The 19,844-nt window shown below is 42.0% G+C and overlaps 1 protein-coding gene across 2 annotated transcripts in view; it reads right to left on the reverse strand.

Moving 5' to 3' along the window:
- SPEG (striated muscle enriched protein kinase) overlaps window positions 1-19,844 on the reverse strand; it is a 649,794-nt gene that overhangs the window by 220,067 nt on the left and 409,883 nt on the right. For both annotated transcript variants that reach the window (XM_053698167.1, XM_053698168.1), the window contains 3 exons: window positions 19,464-19,568; window positions 19,035-19,241; window positions 11,172-11,295 (listed from right to left, as the gene is read on the reverse strand). In XM_053698167.1, coding sequence (XP_053554142.1) covers window positions 11,172-11,295; window positions 19,035-19,241; window positions 19,464-19,568 — 436 coding nt within the window. The remainder of the gene's footprint in view (window positions 1-11,171; window positions 11,296-19,034; window positions 19,242-19,463; window positions 19,569-19,844) is intronic.

Below are 19,844 nucleotides of genomic sequence, written 5' to 3' on the forward strand. Positions count from 1 at the left end.
GGTAAGGTAAAAGAGCTTTTCTATTTTAATTTTAGAATAGGGTAGGGCATTTTTTTATTTTGGGGGGCTTTGTTATTTTATTAGGGGGCTTAGAGTAGGTGTAATTAGCTTAAAATTGTTGTAATATTTTTATTATGTTTGTAATTATTTTTTTTATTTTTTGTAACTTAGCTTTTTTTATTTTTGTACTTTAGTTAGTTTATTTAATTGTATTTATTTGTAGGTATTTAATTTAATTTATTTATTGATAGTGTAGTGTTAGGTTTAATTGTAGATAATTGTAGGTATTTTGTTTAATTAATTTATTGCTAGTGTAGTGTTAGGTTTAATTGTAACTTAGGTTAGGATTTATTTTACAGGTAATTTTGTAATTATTTTAACTAGGTAGCTATTAAATAGTTCTTAACTATTTAATAGCTATTGTACCTGGTTAAAATAAATACAAAGTTGCCTGTAAAATAAATATTAATCCTAAAATAGCTACAATATAATTATTATTTATATTGTAGCTACATTAGTGTTTATTTTACAGGTAAGAATTTAGCTTTAAATAGGAATAATTTATTTAATAAGAGTTAATTTATTTAGTTAGATTTAAATTATATTTAACTTAGGGGGGTGTTAGGGTTAGGGTTAGACTTAGCTTTAGGGGTTGAAAAATACATTTATTATAGTAGCGGTGAGGTCCGGTCGGCAGATTGGGGGTTAATACTTGAAGTTAGGTGTCAGCGATGTTAGGGAGGGCAGATTAGGGGTTAATACTATTTATTATAGGGTTAGTGAGGCGGATTAGGGTTAATACATTTATTATAGTAGCGGTGAGGTCCGGTCGGCAGATTAGGGGTTAATAATTGTAGGTAGGTGGAGTTGACGTTGTGGGGGGCAGATTAGGGGTTAATAAATATAATATAGGGGTCAGCGGTGTTATGGGCAGCAGATTAGGGGTACATAGGGATAATGTAGGTTGCGGCGGTGTACGGAGCCACTGCCCTGCCCCCGCCTCCCAGCCCTCCCACCTCCCAGCACCTATTTAATGGAAGTTGCTGCTGCCTTACTCTGAGACTGCAGCCTCTTCTAGCCTGCTCTCTTTCATGCTTGTCTCTCCCATGCCACAGCCACTGCCCTCCCCCCGCATACCAGCACATCACAGGTAACTCCCTTTGTTAACTTTCTTCCTACAGCCACTGCCCTGCCCCCGCCTCCCAGCCCTCCCACCTCCCAGCACCTATTTAATGGAAGTTGCCAAAGCGCCACTAACCCTGGCTCCCACAACCACCGCCACTATGACGCCAGCACCCTCCTCCATCTCAACACCAGTAGATCATCTGCCTTCCACCACGCATGCCCGACGAACACCATAGGACCCTTCACCTGCCGCAACTGCGCCTTCTCCTCCCTCCGAACCACTAACCTGCCAGTCACCTCTCACGCCTTCTCCTCCCTCCGAACCACTAACCTGCCAGTCACTTAAAAAAAAAAAACCTGCAACCACCTCAACTGCATCCTCCTCAACACCCGCTCCATCCGCAAGCACGCCGTAGAAATCTGGAACCTGCTCAACTCCACCTCCACGGACGTTGCCTTCCTTACTGAACCCCACATCAATGCCGGACATCGCCATCGCCATCCCTGATGGATACAAGATCTCCCACAAGGACCGCAGCAACCGACCGGGAGGAGGCATCGCCATCGTCCACAAACACTCCCTCCACGTCACAACCACCTCCAACTACCACTCACCAGGCTTGAAACACCTACACTTCAAGATCCAGGTCAGTCCCAACACTACCCTCCGTGGCACCCTCATCTACAGACCTCCCGGACCTTGTCCTGCCTTCTGTGACTCCATCACCGACCTCATCGCACCCCACGCCCTCCCCTCAACAGACTACATCCTCCTCGGTAACCTCAACTTCCACCTAGACAACCCCAATGACCACAACACTGCCAACCTCTTAGAAAACCTTGGAACCATCGGTCTAAAGCAACTCATCAACTCCCCAACCCACTCAGCCGGACACACACTCGACCCTATCTTCTCTTCAGGAAACCACATCTCAGTCAACCACATCACCGAACTCCATTGGACCGACCACCATTGCATACATTTTTCCTTCAACAAACCCACCGCACACCTCCGGCAGCACCACCCACCCCGCAGAAACTGGAACAACATCACCGAAGACCAACTGCACTCCACCCTGAACAAGTGCCCCCCAGCTACCTCCACAGATGCCAACTCCTCTGCCCGCAACCTCCACCACTGGCTCACAGACTGCGCCAACACCCTCGCTCCTCTCAAGAAACCGTCTAACCGCCAACCCACCAACAAGGCTAGTTGGTTCACCCCTGCCCTCCAGGACTCCAAACGCCACTGCAGGCAATTGGAAAGGACCTGGAAATCCAGCAAGACCCCCTCAAATAAAACAGCCTACAAAGAAGCCATCACTACCCACCACCACCTCATCAAAACCACCAAGAAGACAGCCATCCAAGATAGAATCAATGCCAACGTCCACAACAGCAAGGAGCTGTTCACAGTCATCAAGGAATTCTCCAATCCCAACAGCAACACCAACAACATCCCGCCCTCCCAGGACCTCTGCGATAACCTTGCAATGTACTTCCACCACAAGATTATCAACATCTATGAAAGCTTCGCGCCCCAGAACTCACCCACCACCATCCACCCACCTACTCCCACCGATACCTCACCCAAACACACCACCGCCTACCCCCCACTGACCATCTGGAGCCCCCTCACCACAGATGACACCATCAGGATCATGAGATCGATACACTCTGGAGCACCCTCGGACCCATGCCCGCATCACATTTTCAACAAAGCGGGTGACACCATCGCCTCCGAGCTCTGCAGCACCATCATCTGCTCCATCGAAACCGGCACCTTCCCGGATGACTGGAAGCACGCTGAATTAAAACCCCTACTGAAAAAACCCACAGCTGACCCCAATGATCCGAAGAACTACCGCCCAATCTCTTTGCTTCCCTTTGCGGCCAAAGTCATCAAGAAGTCCATCAACGCGCAACTCGTTGACTACATCGAAGCCAACCACACCCTGGACCCCTCCCAATCCGTTTTCAGGAGCCACCACAGCACCGAGACCACCCTCCTCGCCGCCACAGACGACATCCTCATCCTACTCGACCGAGGAGAGACCACCGCCCTCATTCTCCTAGACCTCTCAGCAGCATTCGATACTGTCTCCCACCTCACCCTCCGCAACTGACTACACGATACTGGCATACACGACAAAGCCATGGAATGGATCACCTCCATACTCACCGGCAGAACCCAGAAAGTTAGACTCCCACCCTTCACCTCCAAGCCCACAGAAATCAGCTGCGGTGTACCCCAAGGCTCTTCTCTGAGCCCCACCCTATTCAACATCTACATGGCCCCTCTCTCCGCCATCCCCCAATGACACAACCTCAACTTCGTCTTCTATGCCGACGACACCCAGCTAATCATCTCACTCACCAGTGACCCCACCACCGCCAAGAGAAACGTCCATGAAGGGCTGACAGCAGTCGCCACCTGGATGAACTACAACTGCCTAAAGCTGAACGCAGACAAGACCGAAGTCCTCCTCCTCGGTCCCACTACATCTGCTTGGAATAACTCCTGGTGGCCCCAGCCCTCGGACACCCTCCAACCCCCACCAACCATGCATGAAATCTAGGCATCATCCTGGACTAATCGCTCTCCATGGACCGGCAAATCAACGCCGTTTCTTCTGCATGCTTCCACACACTTCACCTGCTGCGAAAGATCTTCAAATGGATCCCAACCGAGACCAGGAAGACTGTCACTCACGCCCTCGTCAGCAGCTGACTGGACTATGGTAACGCACTCTACGCCGGCACCACCATCAAGCTCCAAAAGAGACTACAGCGCATCCAAAATTCCTCGGCCAGACTAATCCTTGACATCCATCGTCAATGCCACATCACCAAATACCTGCGGGACCTGCACAGGCTCCTCATCAACAAAAGAATAACCTTCAAGCTTCTCGCCCACACATTCAAGGCCCTCCACAACATCGGTCCCGAATACTTGAACCACTGCGTTACCTTCTACACCCCTGCCAGACAACTTCGATCGGCCGACCAAGCCCTCGCTGTCATCCCCCGCATCAGGAAAACCACAGCGGGAGGCAGATCCTTCTCTCACCTGGCTGCCAAGACTTGGAACACCCTCCCACTGCACCTTAGACAAGCTACCGCCCTAACTAAGTTCAGAAAGGACCTCAAGACCTGGCTCTTTGACTGAACTGCAACCCTCAGCTCCTTGAGACCCTTACGGGTGAATAGCCACGCTTTACAACAACCCAATAGATAGATAGATAGATCTGGAGAGCAGCTGTAGCGCTTGACCAGACTGAAAGCATAAGGACAAGAGATAGAAATCAATGAAGGCATTACTCTTTAAATTGCTTATGAGAGCGCATCCTAACATGGTCGGAATCATAGCTCTGCCCTTTTTGCGGGTGTGATACAACTCGGGCTCCCGGTCCTACCAATGAAACATTAAGTAATAAACCCTAGTGCAGGTCAGAAGAGCACCAAACATAGTCCCGTCCTTCGTGGGCGTGAAACAACTCGGGCTCCCGGTTCTATCCATAAGCTATATAGACAGAGACCCTAATGCAGTTCCCAAGAGCTCCTAACATAGCCCCGCCCTTCGTGGGCATGAAAAAACTCGGGCTCCCGGTCCCATCTATAACATACATAGATATAGGCCCTAGTACAGCTCCAAAGAGCGTCTAACATAGCCCCGCCCTTTGTGGGCATAAAACAACTCGGGCTCCCAGTCCAATCTACAACATACATAGATATAGGCCCTAGTATAGCTCCAAAGAGAACCTAACATAGCCCCGCCCTTCGTGGGCATTATAGCAAAGATCTCCCGGTCACCATTATTATGTTTTCGAAATAGGTCACCAGGAGCTATAGAACCTGGGGGCAAACTTTGACACAGTTTATTGTCCTGTGTCTGCATTTTGGAATTAAACCACCACTGAGAGTGCTGTGACAAGTGACGTACGTGTGCTGTCTGTATGTTCCAAACGTAAATGAGATGCATACCTGAATAAAGAGCCCATATCTTACCCTAGGAGCTACCCAATTACAACGTGAGAGGCCAATTCTTTCTGAGTTCTTCTTTCTTCTAAGCCCAGAAATAAAAAATGGCACTTACCTCACAATCTGCCGACAGCAAAGGCAGCACCCAGGTGTGTGAAGTCCTACTGAAGATTACAGGAAAAACACAGAATAAAAATCCCTCTGATTTTTTCCAGGATAGGGCAGCAACAGAATATGGGAGGTGCAGTAAGAATTATGTCCCACAAGTTCCCATTGCTTTAAAGCCACCAAATGCTCTACTCTAGAGACTGATCTGGTCTAGGCTACACCCCAGAACAAAGTAGCACTCTATGGCACTACTTTTAAAATAATAAACTCTTGATTGAAGAATCTAATCTAACACCTCACTTTACCTCTTCCTATCACTAACACAGGCAAAGAGAATGCCTGGAGTGGGAGGGAAGGGAGGAGCTATATATACAGCTCTGCTGTGGTGCTCTTTGCCTCCTCCTGCTGACCAGGAGGCGATATCCCACAAGTAAGGATGAAATCCAGGGACTCATCGTATCTTTAAAAAGAAAGTGAGCGGTACACCTGTACCTGCAAGACACGTAATACCAGCGGGAATTAAAAAACAGCGTTAGGACCGCCCAACGCTGCTTTTTAAGCCTAACGCACAACTCGTAATCTAGCCGACTGTCTGTTAAAAATGATAGAAAAAAATAAAAATACAATAAAATGTTAAAAGTGCTCAAAGATATGAAGTCTCAGGCCTGCAAAGGGCTTTAACATAGAGATACATACATATACATGTCTAAATATGTATATGTATATCTATCTATATGTGTCGAGATTTTTGTATCTATGTGTGTGTGTACAGATGTAATATGTATTTATATGTGTATGTATGTATTTACAGACATATATACAGTTATTAACACATACATACATATATCGACATATATATATAAGTACATTGGAGCCCTTTGCAGTTGAGTAGATGAAAACATGTTAAAGAACATTTATGCAATATTCATATTTAATAAAGTATTATACTGTGTATTTACTGTAAATATTTCACATTCCAATGTTCTAAACATAGCAGAATATGTTCTATGTATTTCTAAATAGGTACCGTATTACTATATATCTGTATATATCTATATATAATCATGTATATATATTTATATAGACGTATATATATATATATATATATATATATATATATATATACATATTTTCTGGCATGGTCTGGGTTCTTGCACCCAGACCTGTCTGGGGTTAACTGCTTGTGGCTCTGGGGACAGCACAGCTTCCTGTGAGTGCCAGTGGCACCCAGGGCTGAGCATGTTGCAGGGTCATGGGATGTGTACCCGGTCCGGTATGAGAGTGCAGTTCCCTTCCGTGTTTTGTATATGTCTAGGGTGGTTACATATTCCTGTGCACCCTTCCCTTGTTTTCAGTTTGTTTGGATTTGAAAGCTTGCATTGTGTGGCTGTTTTAGGGTCTCAGGTATTGGAGAGGACCTTGACGTGGTACCTGAGCTTGTCCCATTTGGCCAGATGCGGTGACTAACCTTTCCATTTTTGCTTTTAAATCTTAGCTGAGAGCTTGTAAGTGAGTGCTGGGTTTTCTCTGTGTGTTGTATTAATTTGTTTTGTAATTTTCCCTATGGTTCTTGCACCCAGACCTGTCTGGGGTTAACTGCTTGTGGCTCTGGGGACAGCACAGCTTCCTGTGAGTGCCAGTGGCACCCAGGGCTGAGCATGTTGCAGGGTCATGGGATGTGTACCCGGTCCGGTATGAGAGTGCAGTTCCCTTCCGTGTTTTGTATATGTCTAGGGTGGTTACATATTCCTGTGCACCCTTCCCTTGTTTTCAGTTTGTTTGGATTTGAAAGCTTGCATTGTGTGGCTGTTTTAGGGTCTCAGGTATTGGAGAGGACCTTGACGTGGTACCTGAGCTTGTCCCATTTGGCCAGATGCGGTGACTAACCTTTCCATTTTTGCTTTTAAATCTTAGCTGAGAGCTTGTAAGTGAGTGCTGGGTTTTCTCTGTGTGTTGTATTAATTTGTTTTGTAATTTTCCCTATGGTTCTTGCACCCAGACCTGTCTGGGGTTAACTGCTTGTGGCTCTGGGGACAGCACAGCTTCCTGTGAGTGCCAGTGGCACCCAGGGCTGAGCATGTTGCAGGGTTATGGGATGTGTACCCGGTCCGGTATGAGAGTGCAGTTCCCTTCCGTGTTTTGTATATGTCTAGTGTGGTTACATATTCCTGTGCACCCTTCCCTTGTTTTCAGTTTGTTTGGATTTGAAAGCTTGCATTGTGTGGCTGTTTTAGGGTCTCAGGTATTGGAGAGGACCTTGACGTGGTACCTGAGCTTGTCCCATTTGGCCAGATGCGGTGACTAACCTTTCCATTTTTGCTTTTAAATCTTAGCTGAGAGCTTGTAAGTGAGTGCTGTGTTTTCTCTGTGTGTTGTATTAATTTGTTTTGTAATTTTCCCTATGGTTCTTGCACCCAGACCTGTCTGGGGTTAACTGCTTGTGGCTCTGGGGACAGCACAGCTTCCTGTGAGTGCCAGTGGCACCCAGGGCTGAGCATGTTGCAGGGTCATGGGATGTGTACCCGGTCCGGTATGAGAGTGCAGTTCCCTTCCGTGTTTTGTATATGTCTAGGGTGGTTACATATTCCTGTGCACCCTTCCCTTGTTTTCAGTTTGTTTGGATTTGAAAGCTTGCATTGTGTGGCTGTTTTAGGGTCTCAGGTATTGGAGAGGACCTTGACGTGGTACCTGAGCTTGTCCCATTTGGCCAGATGCGGTGACTAACCTTTCCATTTTTGCTTTTAAATCTTAGCTGAGAGCTTGTAAGTGAGTGCTGGGTTTTCTCTGTGTGTTGTATTAATTTGTTTTGTAATTTTCCCTATGGTTCTTGCACCCAGACCTGTCTGGGGTTAACTGCTTGTGGCTCTGGGGACAGCACAGCTTCCTGTGAGTGCCAGTGGCACCCAGGGCTGAGCATGTTGCAGGGTCATGGGATGTGTACCCGGTCCGGTATGAGAGTCCAGTTCCCTTCCGTGTTTTGTATATGTCTAGGGTGGTTACATATTCCTGTGCACCCTTCCCTTGTTTTCAGTTTGTTTGGATTTGAAAGCTTGCATTGTGTGGCTGTTTTAGGGTCTCAGGTATTGGAGAGGACCTTGACGTGGTACCTGAGCTTGTCCCATTTGGCCAGATGCGGTGACTAACCTTTCCATTTTTGCTTTTAAATCTTAGCTGAGAGCTTGTGAGTGCTGGGTTTTCTCTGTGTGTTGTATTAATTTGTTTTGTAATTTTCCCTATGGTTCTTGCACCCAGACCTGTCTGGGGTTAACTGCTTGTGGCTCTGTGGACAGCACACCTTCCTGTGTGTGCCAGTGGCACCCAGGGCTGAGCATGTTGCAGGGTCATGGGATGTGTACCCGGTCCGGTATGAGAGTGCAGTTCCCTTCCGTGTTTTGTATATGTCTAGGGTGGTTACATATTCCTGTGCACCCTTCCCTTGTTTTCAGTTTGTTTGGATTTGAAAGCTTGCATTGTGTGGCTGTTTTAGGGTCTCAGGTATTGGAGAGGACCTTGACGTGGTACCTGAGCTTGTCCCATTTGGCCAGATGCGGTGACTAACCTTTCCATTTTTGCTTTTAAATCTTAGCTGAGAGCTTGTAAGTGAGTGCTGTGTTTTCTCTGTGTGTTGTATTAATTTGTTTTGTAATTTTCCCTATGGTTCTTGCACCCAGACCTGTCTGGGGTTAACTGCTTGTGGCTCTGGGGACAGCACAGCTTCCTGTGAGTGCCAATGGCACCCAGGGCTGAGCATGTTGCAGGGTCATGGGATGTGTACCCGGTCCGGTATGAGAGTGCAGTTCCCTTCCGTGTTTTGTATATGTCTAGGGTGGTTACATATTCCTGTGCACCCTTCCCTTGTTTTCAGTTTGTTTGGATTTGAAAGCTTGCATTGTGTGGCTGTTTTAGGGTCTCAGGTATTGGAGAGGACCTTGACGTGGTACCTGAGCTTGTCCCATTTGGCCAGATGCGGTGACTAACCTTTCCATTTTTGCTTTTAAATCTTAGCTGAGAGCTTGTAAGTGAGTGCTGGGTTTTCTCTGTGTGTTGTATTAATTTGTTTTGTAATTTTCCCTATGGTTCTTGCACCCAGACCTGTCTGGGGTTAACTGCTTGTGGCTCTGGGGACAGCACAGCTTCCTGTGAGTGCCAGTGGCACCCAGGGCTGAGCATGTTGCAGGGTCATGGGATGTGTACCCGGTCCGGTATGAGAGTGCAGTTCCCTTCCGTGTTTTGTATATGTCTAGGGTGGCTACATATTCCTGTGCACCCTTCCCTTGTTTTCAGTTTGTTTGGATTTGAAAGCTTGCATTGTGTGGCTGTTTTAGGGTCTCAGGTATTGGAGAGGACCTTGACATGGTACCTGAGCTTGTCCCATTTGGCCAGATGCGGTGACTAACCTTTCCATTTTTGCTTTTAAATCTTAGCTGAGAGCTTGTAAGTGAGTGCTGGGTTTTCTCTGTGTGTTGTATTAATTTGTTTTGTAATTTTCCCTATGGTTCTTGCACCCAGACCTGTCTGGGGTTAACTGCTTGTGGCTCTGGGGACAGCACAGCTTCCTGTGAGTGCCAGTGGCACCCAGGGCTGAGCATGTTGCAGGGTCATGGGATGTGTACCCGGTCCGGTATGAGAGTGCAGTTCCCTTCCGTGTTTTGTATATGTCTAGGGTGGTTACATATTCCTGTGCACCCTTCCCTTGTTTTCAGTTTGTTTGGATTTGAAAGCTTGCATTGTGTGGCTGTTTTAGGGTCTCAGGTATTGGAGAGGACCTTGACGTGGTACCTGAGCTTGTCCCATTTGGCCAGATGCGGTGACTAACCTTTCCATTTTTGCTTTTAAATCTTAGCTGAGAGCTTGTAAGTGAGTGCTGGGTTTTCTCTGTGTGTTGTATTAATTTGTTTTGTAATTTTCCCTATGGTTCTTGCACCCAGACCTGTCTGGGGTTAACTGCTTGTGGCTCTGGGGACAGCACAGCTTCCTGTGAGTGCCAGTGGCACCCAGGGCTGAGCATGTTGCAGGGTCATGGGATGTGTACCCGGTCCGGTATGAGAGTGCAGTTCCCTTCCGTGTTTTGTATATGTCTAGGGTGGTTACATATTCCTGTGCACCCTTCCCTTGTTTTCAGTTTGTTTGGATTTGAAAGCTTGCATTGTGCGGCTGTTTTAGGGTCTCAGGTATTGGAGAGGACCTTGACGTGGTACCTAAGCTTGTCCCATTTGGCCAGATGCGGTGACTAACCTTTCCATTTTTGCTTTTAAATCTTAGCTGAGAGCTTCTAAGTGAGTGCTGGGTTTTCTCTGTGTGTTGTATTAATTTGTTTTGTAATTTTCCCTATGGTTCTTGCACCCAGACCTGTCTGGGGTTAACTGCTTGTGGCTCTGGGGACAGCACAGCTTCCTGTGAGTGCCAGTGGCACCCAGGGCTGAGCATGTTGCAGGGTCATGGGATGTGTACCCGGTCCGGTATGAGAGTGCAGTTCCCTTCCGTGTTTTGTATATGTCTAGGGTGGTTACATATTCCTGTGCACCCTTCCCTTGTTTTCAGTTTGTTTGGATTTGAAAGCTTGCATTGTGTGGCTGTTTTAGGGTCTCAGGTATTGGAGAGGACCTTGACGTGGTACCTGAGCTTGTCCCATTTGGCCAGATGCGGTGACTAACCTTTCCATTTTTGCTTTTAAATCTTAGCTGAGAGCTTGTAAGTGAGTGCTGGGTTTTCTCTGTGTGTTGTGTATATATATATATATATATGCATATTTTCTGGCATGGATTACCAAGCAGTGAAAAATGAATAACAGATGCTCAGCCTCTGTGGATTGCAGCCAGCCAGAAAGGGCACTAGTGAAATATGGGGCCCAGTGAGGTCTAGTTACGCCAATGGAAACAACTATGCTTGTTACCCATTTTGCATAGTTTATTTAGAATTAGAATGAAATAATGACAGGTATAATATGTTTATGTTACCTCTTCCAGATAACTTCAGCCTCCACATGATTCAGTGTCACTGTCACAGTAAGTTGCTGATTTTCTACCATATACAAAAGCTCAGGTCGATCCAGAATTAGCGGCGCATCATGTTGGTACGGACCTGTAACAGCAAATCACGTCTTTTAGTATCTCACTATAGCATGAAATATAAGTAATGTTTTTCTCATAGAATCCTTTAGAGAAATTATCTTTTCTCGTATGGTCTTGTAAACCCTTAATGTGTATTGTGTGAAATGCATTGTTAGCCCAGTAAGAAGGTATTAATGCTTACTGCAATTAGGGTTGCCAACTTCTTTTGAATAAAATAAGGACTATGGAATCGACAAATTTCATGTAGGAAATTGACAAATTATACAGTCGTTTCTAAAAAAAATCCACATAAGTGCTGATCCTTCATGTCGTAATTTTGAACCTAAAACATTAATCGATCAATCACCCCTCAAGAACCCCTTAAAATTAATACACACACTCTGAGCTGGGAATAAGACCATATCATGGTCACATTTATTAATAATAAACCTTTAACCTCTTAAGGACATATGACGGAATTTTTCCGTCATAAAACAATTGAGCAAACTAAAAGCTGTGTCCTTAAAGGGTTAAACAGTTAAACTAGACTTTGTAAAGTCTTAACTTATGGCGGACGACAAGCAAGGCCCTAACAACTAACCCCATGTTGCTAGAGGCCATGGCCCCTTGAAGGGAAGTTAATTGGGGTGGGGGTCCTAATGAGGTCCCTGTCCATGAGCATGAGTTACAGAAGCCCTGGGGATCTTCACCCAGCAGACCCACGGGGCAAGGCACCTCCACAGGGCATGGCCTGGGGGATGTCATCCCTGCCCATTATCCCGACTGTCAGTCTTACGGACTCTGTACTCCCAAAATAATATTGGGCTATGACCTCCCGCTACTAGGAGATAAAGAAGGTAAATATATAAAGAGACTCCAGCCATTAAGGCACCAAGATAATGAGCCCTACAGCAAACTACTCTTCAGGGAATTCCATACATTAATGGTTAAGGGCTAGGCTAATTAACCCTATCCCTGTCTTTGGCTCTAACCAGACACTCCAAAACATCCTTAAATTAGGGAACGGGCGGGAGGGGAAACATTTCCAGATGTTGGTCCCAAGGAGAAAGAGGCAGAACTTTGGATCCCTGGATTTTAATCTGGCAAATACAAACCCTCCCCTAAACTAGCAACATAGTTGCTACACACAAACTCATGTTTCTGCATTTCCACTAGAGGGCTAGGCACTTAATTTCATTTCAATACACTAGCTACCTTACACTACCATCATTTTACAATATGCATGCAGTTTGGTAAAACAAAATTCTTCCTACAAATCATTGTCAATCACAGCTTAATACATTCAACAGCTTAAGGAACACTCACCTAGATTACGAGTTTTGCATTTGTGTGTTAATGCTGAAAAAATGGCCATTTCAGCATTAAAACAGCAACGCAGCCATTACGAGTCTTGTCAGTATAGCTGTACCGCAAGAATTTTAGCCTGTAACGCAACGTCAGTCCCGCACTCAAAAAAATTTCTTCATGGGGTTTCCATAGCGCTGCCATTACGAGTTTTGCGATGAGGCTAAAAAGCTTGCGTTACACCCTATAACGACAAGATCCGTTACGCAATCTGAGATCAGTAGTGATGAGTTTTATGCAACAAAACTGTTACACAAAACTCATAACTAAAGTGTTACAAAGTACATTAACACCCATAAACTACCTATTAACCCCTAAACTGAGGCCCTCCTGCATCGCAAACAGTAAATTAAACTTATTAACCCCCTAATCTGCCGCTCCCGACATCGCCGCCACTAATAAAATTTATTAACCCCTATTCCGCCACTCCCTGACATCGTCGCCACTATACTAAAGTTATTAACCCCTATTCCCTGCACCCCAACATTACCCACACTATAAAAAGATATTAACCCCTATTCCGCCGCTCCTCGACATCGCCGCCACTAAATAAAGTTATTAACCCCTAAACCTCTGGCCTCCCACATCACTACCACTAAGTAAACCTAATAACCCCTAAACCGCCAGCCCCCTACATCACCAAAAACTCAATTAAACTATTAAGCCCTAAACCTAACAACCCCCTAACTTTACATTAAAATTACAAGATCCCTATCTTAAAATAAATAAAAACTTACCTGTGAAATTAAAAAAACCTAAGTTTAAACTATAAATTAACCTAACATAACTATTAGACTAAAATTAAAATAACTTCAAATTAAATAAATTAAATTACTCATTAAAAAAAACACTACTAAACACTAACACTACTAAAATATTTCAATCTACAGAAAAAAATTACAAATACTAAAATTACAAAAATAAAAAAATACTAAATTACGAAAAATAACAAACAAAATTATCCAAAATAAAAACAATTACACCTAATCTAATAGCCCTATCAAAATAAAAAAGCCCCCAAAAATAAAAACCCCCAGTCAACAATAAACTAGCAATAGCCCTTAAAAGGGCCTTTTGTAAGGCATTGCTCTAAAGAAATCTGCTCTTTTCCCTGAAAAAAAAATACAAAGACCCCCCAACAGTAAAACCCACCACCCAACTAACCCCCCAAAATAAAAAACCTAACTCTAACAAAAACCTAAGCTACCCCTTGCCCTGAAAAGGGCATTTGTATGGGCATTGCCCTTAAAAGCGCATTCAGCTCATTTTCTTGCCCTTAAAATGGCATTTAGCTCTTTTAAGAAAAGCCCAAACCCTAATCTAAAAAAAATAGCCACCCAAAAAAAGTTTAAAAAAACCTAACACTAATCCCCGATGATCCACTTACAGTTTTTGAAGTCCGGACATCCATCCTCATCCAGGCGGGAGAAGTCTATATCCAGGCGGCGAGGTCTTTATCCATCCAGACGGCGTCTTCTATCTTCATCCAGGCGGCATCTTCTATCTTCATCCCGGCAGATCTGAGTGGCTCCATCCTGAAGACATCCGGCTAGGCATCCTCTTCATACGGTCACTGCCGTATACTGAATCTTCAATGCAAGGGAGCCTTTTCAAAATGGAATCCCTTGCATTCCTATTGGCTGATTTTGATTTTGGAAATGCAAATCAGCCAATAGGACGAGAGATACTGAAATCCTATTGGCTGAATTGGCTGATTTGAATAGCCAATAGAATTTCAGTAGCTGTCATCCTATTGGCTGATTTAAACAGCCAATAGAATTTCAGTAGCTCTCATCCTATTGGCTGATTTGAATTTCCAAAATCAAATAAGCCAATAGGAATGCAAAGCAAGCCATTTTGAAAAGGCTCCCTTGCATTGAAGATTCAGTATACGGCGGCGACCGTAAGAAGAGGATTCTCCGTACCGGATGTCTTCAGGATGGAGCCACTCCGCGCAGCCGGGATGAAGATAGAAGATGCCACCTGGATAAAGATAGAAGACGCCACCTGGATAAAGATAGAAGACGCAGCCTGGATGGATGAAGACCTCGCCGTCTGGATATAGACTTCTCCTCGCCTGGATGAGGATGGATGTCCGGACTTCAAAAACTGTAAGTGGATCGTCGGGGGTTAGTGTTAGGGTTTTTTATACTTTTTTGGGGTGTTTTTTTTTTTAGATTAGGGTTTGGTCTTTTCTTAAAATAGCCAATTGTCCTTTTAAGGGCAAGAAAAAGAGCTGAATGCCCATACAAATGCCCTTTTCAGGGCAATGGGTAGCTTAGGTTTTTTTCAGAGTTAGGTTTTTTTATTTTGAGGGATTGGTTGGGTGGTGGGTTTTACTGTTTGGGGGTCTTTGTATTTTTTATCAGGGAAAAGAGCTGATTTCTTTGGGGTAATGCCCTTTTAAGGGCTATTGGTAGTTTATTGTAGGCTAGGGTTTTTTATTTTGGGGGGCTTTTTTATTTTGATAGGGCTATTAGATTAGGTGTAATTGGTTTTTTTTGGATAATTTTGTATTTTTATTTTTTTGTAACTGTAGATTTAAATTTTTTAGTAGTGTTAGGTTTTTTAATGAGTGATTTAATTTATTTAATGTGTAGTTCTTTTAATTTTAGTCTAATAGTTATGTTAGGTTAATTTATAGTTTAAACTTAGGTTTTTTACGTTTACAGGTAAGTTTTTATTTATTTTATTTTAAGATAGGGATCTTGTAATTTTAATGTAAAGTTAGGGGGTTGTTAGGTTTGGGGGTAAATAGTTTAAATTAGTTTTTGGTGATGTGAGAGGCTGTCAGTTTAGGGGTCAATAGGTTTATTTAGTGGCAGTGATGTGGGAGGCCAGAGGTTTAGGGGTTAATAACTTTATTTAGTGGCAGCGATGTCGGGGAGTGGCGGTATAGGGATTAATATCTTTATTATAGTGTGGGCGATGTTGGGGTGTGGGGGAATAGGGGTTAATGACTTTATTATAGTGGCAGCGATATCGGGAGCGGCAGATTAGGGGTTAATAGATTTATTTTGGTGGCGGCGATGTCGGGGGCGGCAGATTAGGGGTTAATAAATTTATTTAGGTGTTGGCGATGTTGGTGGCAGCAGATTAGGGGTGTTTAGATGTGGGGTTTATGTTAGGGTGTTTAAACGTAACTTTTTTTCCCATAGACATCAATGGGGTTGCGTTACGGAGCTTTCCATTCCACGATCGCAGGTGTTAGGTTTTTTTCTAACACTTTCTCCCCATTGATGTCTATGGGGAAAGCATGCACGAGCACATCAAATCAGCACTTGTATTTTGTGCGGTATGGAGCTCATCGCCACCATATCGCACGCACAAGGCGGCTTTTCAAAAACTCGTAATGGCAGCACTATGGAGGGTGAAATAATGCAACTTTTGTTGCGTTCGTTTCACACCCTCTATAGCACAAAACTTGCTCAAGCATTAACTGCGCTAGATGTAAGCTGTTTTGCGCACGTCGAGTTGTGCTAGTATTACAAGTTGAAAGTAAAAATAACCTATTGCCCATAGAAGTCAATGGAGCAAACCCGATTGCATATTCTAAAGTGCACTAACCCGTCATGAAAATATGAATATTTCACATTCCAATGTTCTTCACATAGCAGAATAGGTTCTATTTATTCATAAATACAAATTTCTATATACAGTATATATATCAGATTTTTTTTGGTAAAATATATATTTATATATATATATATATACAGTATATATATCATTATAAATAGGAATATATATATATATATATATATATATATATATAAACATAACGATAGCAGAATGCACTCCTCACCAATCAAAGTAAAGCCTTGGGTGCTGCAAAAAGTTCAAGTATATTCCAGAGAAGAAGACGCACTCCAAAGGACTTGGTTTAATTTTAATTTGCACTTTAATGTGTGTGCAGAGCCCTTGGGAGTCTTGAGAAAGGCCTAGCACGGGCCGAAACGCGTTGACCAGCTGGTAAGCCTTATTTCATTATTTGCTGAACATTTAGGACAATCTACACTATATTTTTTTCTCTTCTCTCTCTACAGGTTATCGTTCTCTGTTTTTTAATTTTTTAAATTTTCATTTTTTTGGTTTTTTGTTTTTGTTTTTTTCAGTTTTTTGCACTACTACTTTTTTGCGCAAATATTTTTTATTGGATTGAAGGTTAAGGATCTTTAGGAATAATGGATTACTGACAATATATTTTTTCACACCATTATTGACACTCTTATTTTCAACATTTGTACTGTTGTTTTTGAAAAAACTATTATACTTTCCACTGGGATTTAGGAAACTCAGTAACCGGAACAATTAGAATCAATTCAGACTTTTCACTCCACTAATTTTTCCATTTTTTTCACCGGTTTTGATCTACACAATATTTTGGACTACACTGTTGTGGAATATATATGTATATTTCTTTGAGATATATTTTTTGAGGATTATTTTTGATTTTTTTAGAGCACATTTTGAAGTTCCTTTCACCTACACAATTAGAGGAGTTTTTTTACACATCTTCAACTTTTTCTCCTCACATTTTTATTTATCCATCAGAGAATCCCCAAACAAAAATCATCCGAAACTATATCTTTCGCTGCTATTGTATAACTTAGTATTGCATATTATTATCTCAACAATCTATTTTACTGTTTTACTCTATTTAAATTTGATTTTACTTCACTGTTATTTATCATGGATCCATGAAGCATTGTATGTTTACCTGAGACATTATATGTATATCTGTTTTATCTGTAAAACATTTTTTATGTATTAAAAACATTTTTTAGACTACACTGAAGTTTAAATCTTAATTAGATTTTACATTTTATACACCTAGCCTCCTTAGGGTAGGCGCCTTTGGTTACACCTCAATTTTCTATTTATTCATAAATACAAATTTCTATATACAGTATATATATCAGATTTTTTTTGGTAAAATATATATTTATATATATATATATATATACAGTATATATATCATTATAAATAGGAATATATATATATATATATATATATATATATATATATATATATATATATATATATATAAACATAACGATAGCAGAATGCACTCCTCACCAATCAAAGTAAAGCCTTGGGTGCTGCAAAAAGTTCAAGTATATTCCAGAGAAGAAGAAGCACTCCAAAGGACTTGGTTTAATTTTAATTCGCACTTTAATGTGTGTGCAGAGCCCTTGGGACTGTTTATATATATATATATATATATATGTGTGTGTGTATTTATGCGTTTATATCTGTATATGTCTGTAAATACATATATACACATATAAATACATAAATATATATGTACACATATATAGACATAAATATATATATATATATATATATATATATATATATATATGTGTGTGTGTATTTATGCGTTTATATCTGTATATGTCTGTAAATACATATATACACATATAAATACATAAATACATATGTACACATATATAGACATAAATATATATATTTTTTACATATTTATATACATATTTAGATATATATATTTCTGTATCTCTCTATGTTAAAGCCTTTTGCCTGACTTTTTTTTTCTAACACCTGAGACCTCATATCTTTGAGCCCTTTTTTTTTGCGCATTTTTTTAAAATATGTTTTATTAGATGGCGTTTGTTATGAGTGTGATTGTACTTTTTAATGGATTTTTTAGGTGTTTTGTGACACTTTTTTGTTTCGTGAAACAGTTAACCAGAGCTCTGAGGTCACGCTAACCCGACGTGTGCTAATTCCAATTGCACTCAAGTGATCACGTTTTCTTTCTACTTGTAATACGAGCAGAAAACCTGACATGTGCACCAGTGATAAACCCCTTTTTCGCTTGCGTGTATCTGTTAACGTGCCACTCATAATCTAGCCCTAAATAAGTACAACAGCACAACATTAAAAAGAAGGTTTTGCATGTTGTGAAAAATAAGGGAGAGAAATGTCCTAAGAGCAGATTAATAAGGTAACCTGCAAGACTGTAAAATGTGAGTTGCAAAGAGAGATCCCTGTAAATAAGAGGGTTGGCAGCACTAACAGCAATATGCTTGATATTTTGGCATCTGACACAGAGGGCTAACATGTTTACTCCAATAAAAGCAATGGTTTCACTGCAACGTGGGACTGGGCAGTGCACAGGATAATATTTTAAAAGCTTTATGTCAAAAGATAAAAAATGCTCTATTTCAGGTGACGTTAACATGATATGAAGCTATGGGAAACACATAGACAATGCACTTTGAATGGATTATAATATGCTAAAATTTGAAAACCATTTAGGACACTGCAAGTGTGTTTTGTATGTTTGTACTAGAATGTCACTTAAACATTTTAATTAAATGATCACTCCTCAAATTCTACCTAATATATCATCTCTTATAGTTCCTAGGGTGTTCCCCCACTCACCTCTGTCGAGGAGGCTGACACTCTCACTTGGCGGGGACGGTTTGCTGTGTGAGGTTTCAGTGTTTGTTACTACTCGGAAAATATACTGGTGGTCTTTTGTCAGAGCCTTGACATAGTAGTGGGTTTCCTTTAGATTGCTAGAAATGACTGTCCACTGGGGAGAGCCCACAGCCTGCTGCTGGACTGAGTATGTAACCTGAGCTGGATCTGTAGGGAAAAGATATAACCATAATAATCAGCACCACACATATAGGTGAGCATTATAGCGGTATCTGAATAGGCTCAAATACATGTGTGTCTAATAAAAATAATTATACATAACATAGAAATGTGTATGTTTATAGTGTAAGATGCATTTGAACCACAGCAAAATGTACTTAATTTTATCATAAACGAACACACACAGAAAACTTCATTTCATATTTCTACCTATAGCAGGATCCAGCCTTTTTGGAGGATTCCATCTAAGTTTAACAACTCTTCCTGTTACAGAAGTAATTGTGGGGGGACCATCTGGAGGGGTAGGTACAACATCTAAATAGAAAAGAGCACAAAAAACATTTTAACAAAATGAATACAAAACACGAACAACAATGGAAGAGTTGGAGAAGGGTTGCAGGAGATCCAACTATGGATGAACAACTTACCTGTATTCAAAATCTACAAAAACTAATCAATATTGATTTTTAACTGACATATATACATTTTATTTTAGTCTTAAAGGGACCAAGTCAAAATTAATCATTATTCAGAAAAAGGGGCCTATCTATCAAGCTCTGAATGGAGCTTGATGGCCCGTGTTTCTGGCGA

This window comes from Bombina bombina, chromosome 1 (assembly GCF_027579735.1).
Source record: "Bombina bombina isolate aBomBom1 chromosome 1, aBomBom1.pri, whole genome shotgun sequence".
NCBI classification, from domain to species: domain Eukaryota; kingdom Metazoa; phylum Chordata; class Amphibia; order Anura; family Bombinatoridae; genus Bombina; species Bombina bombina.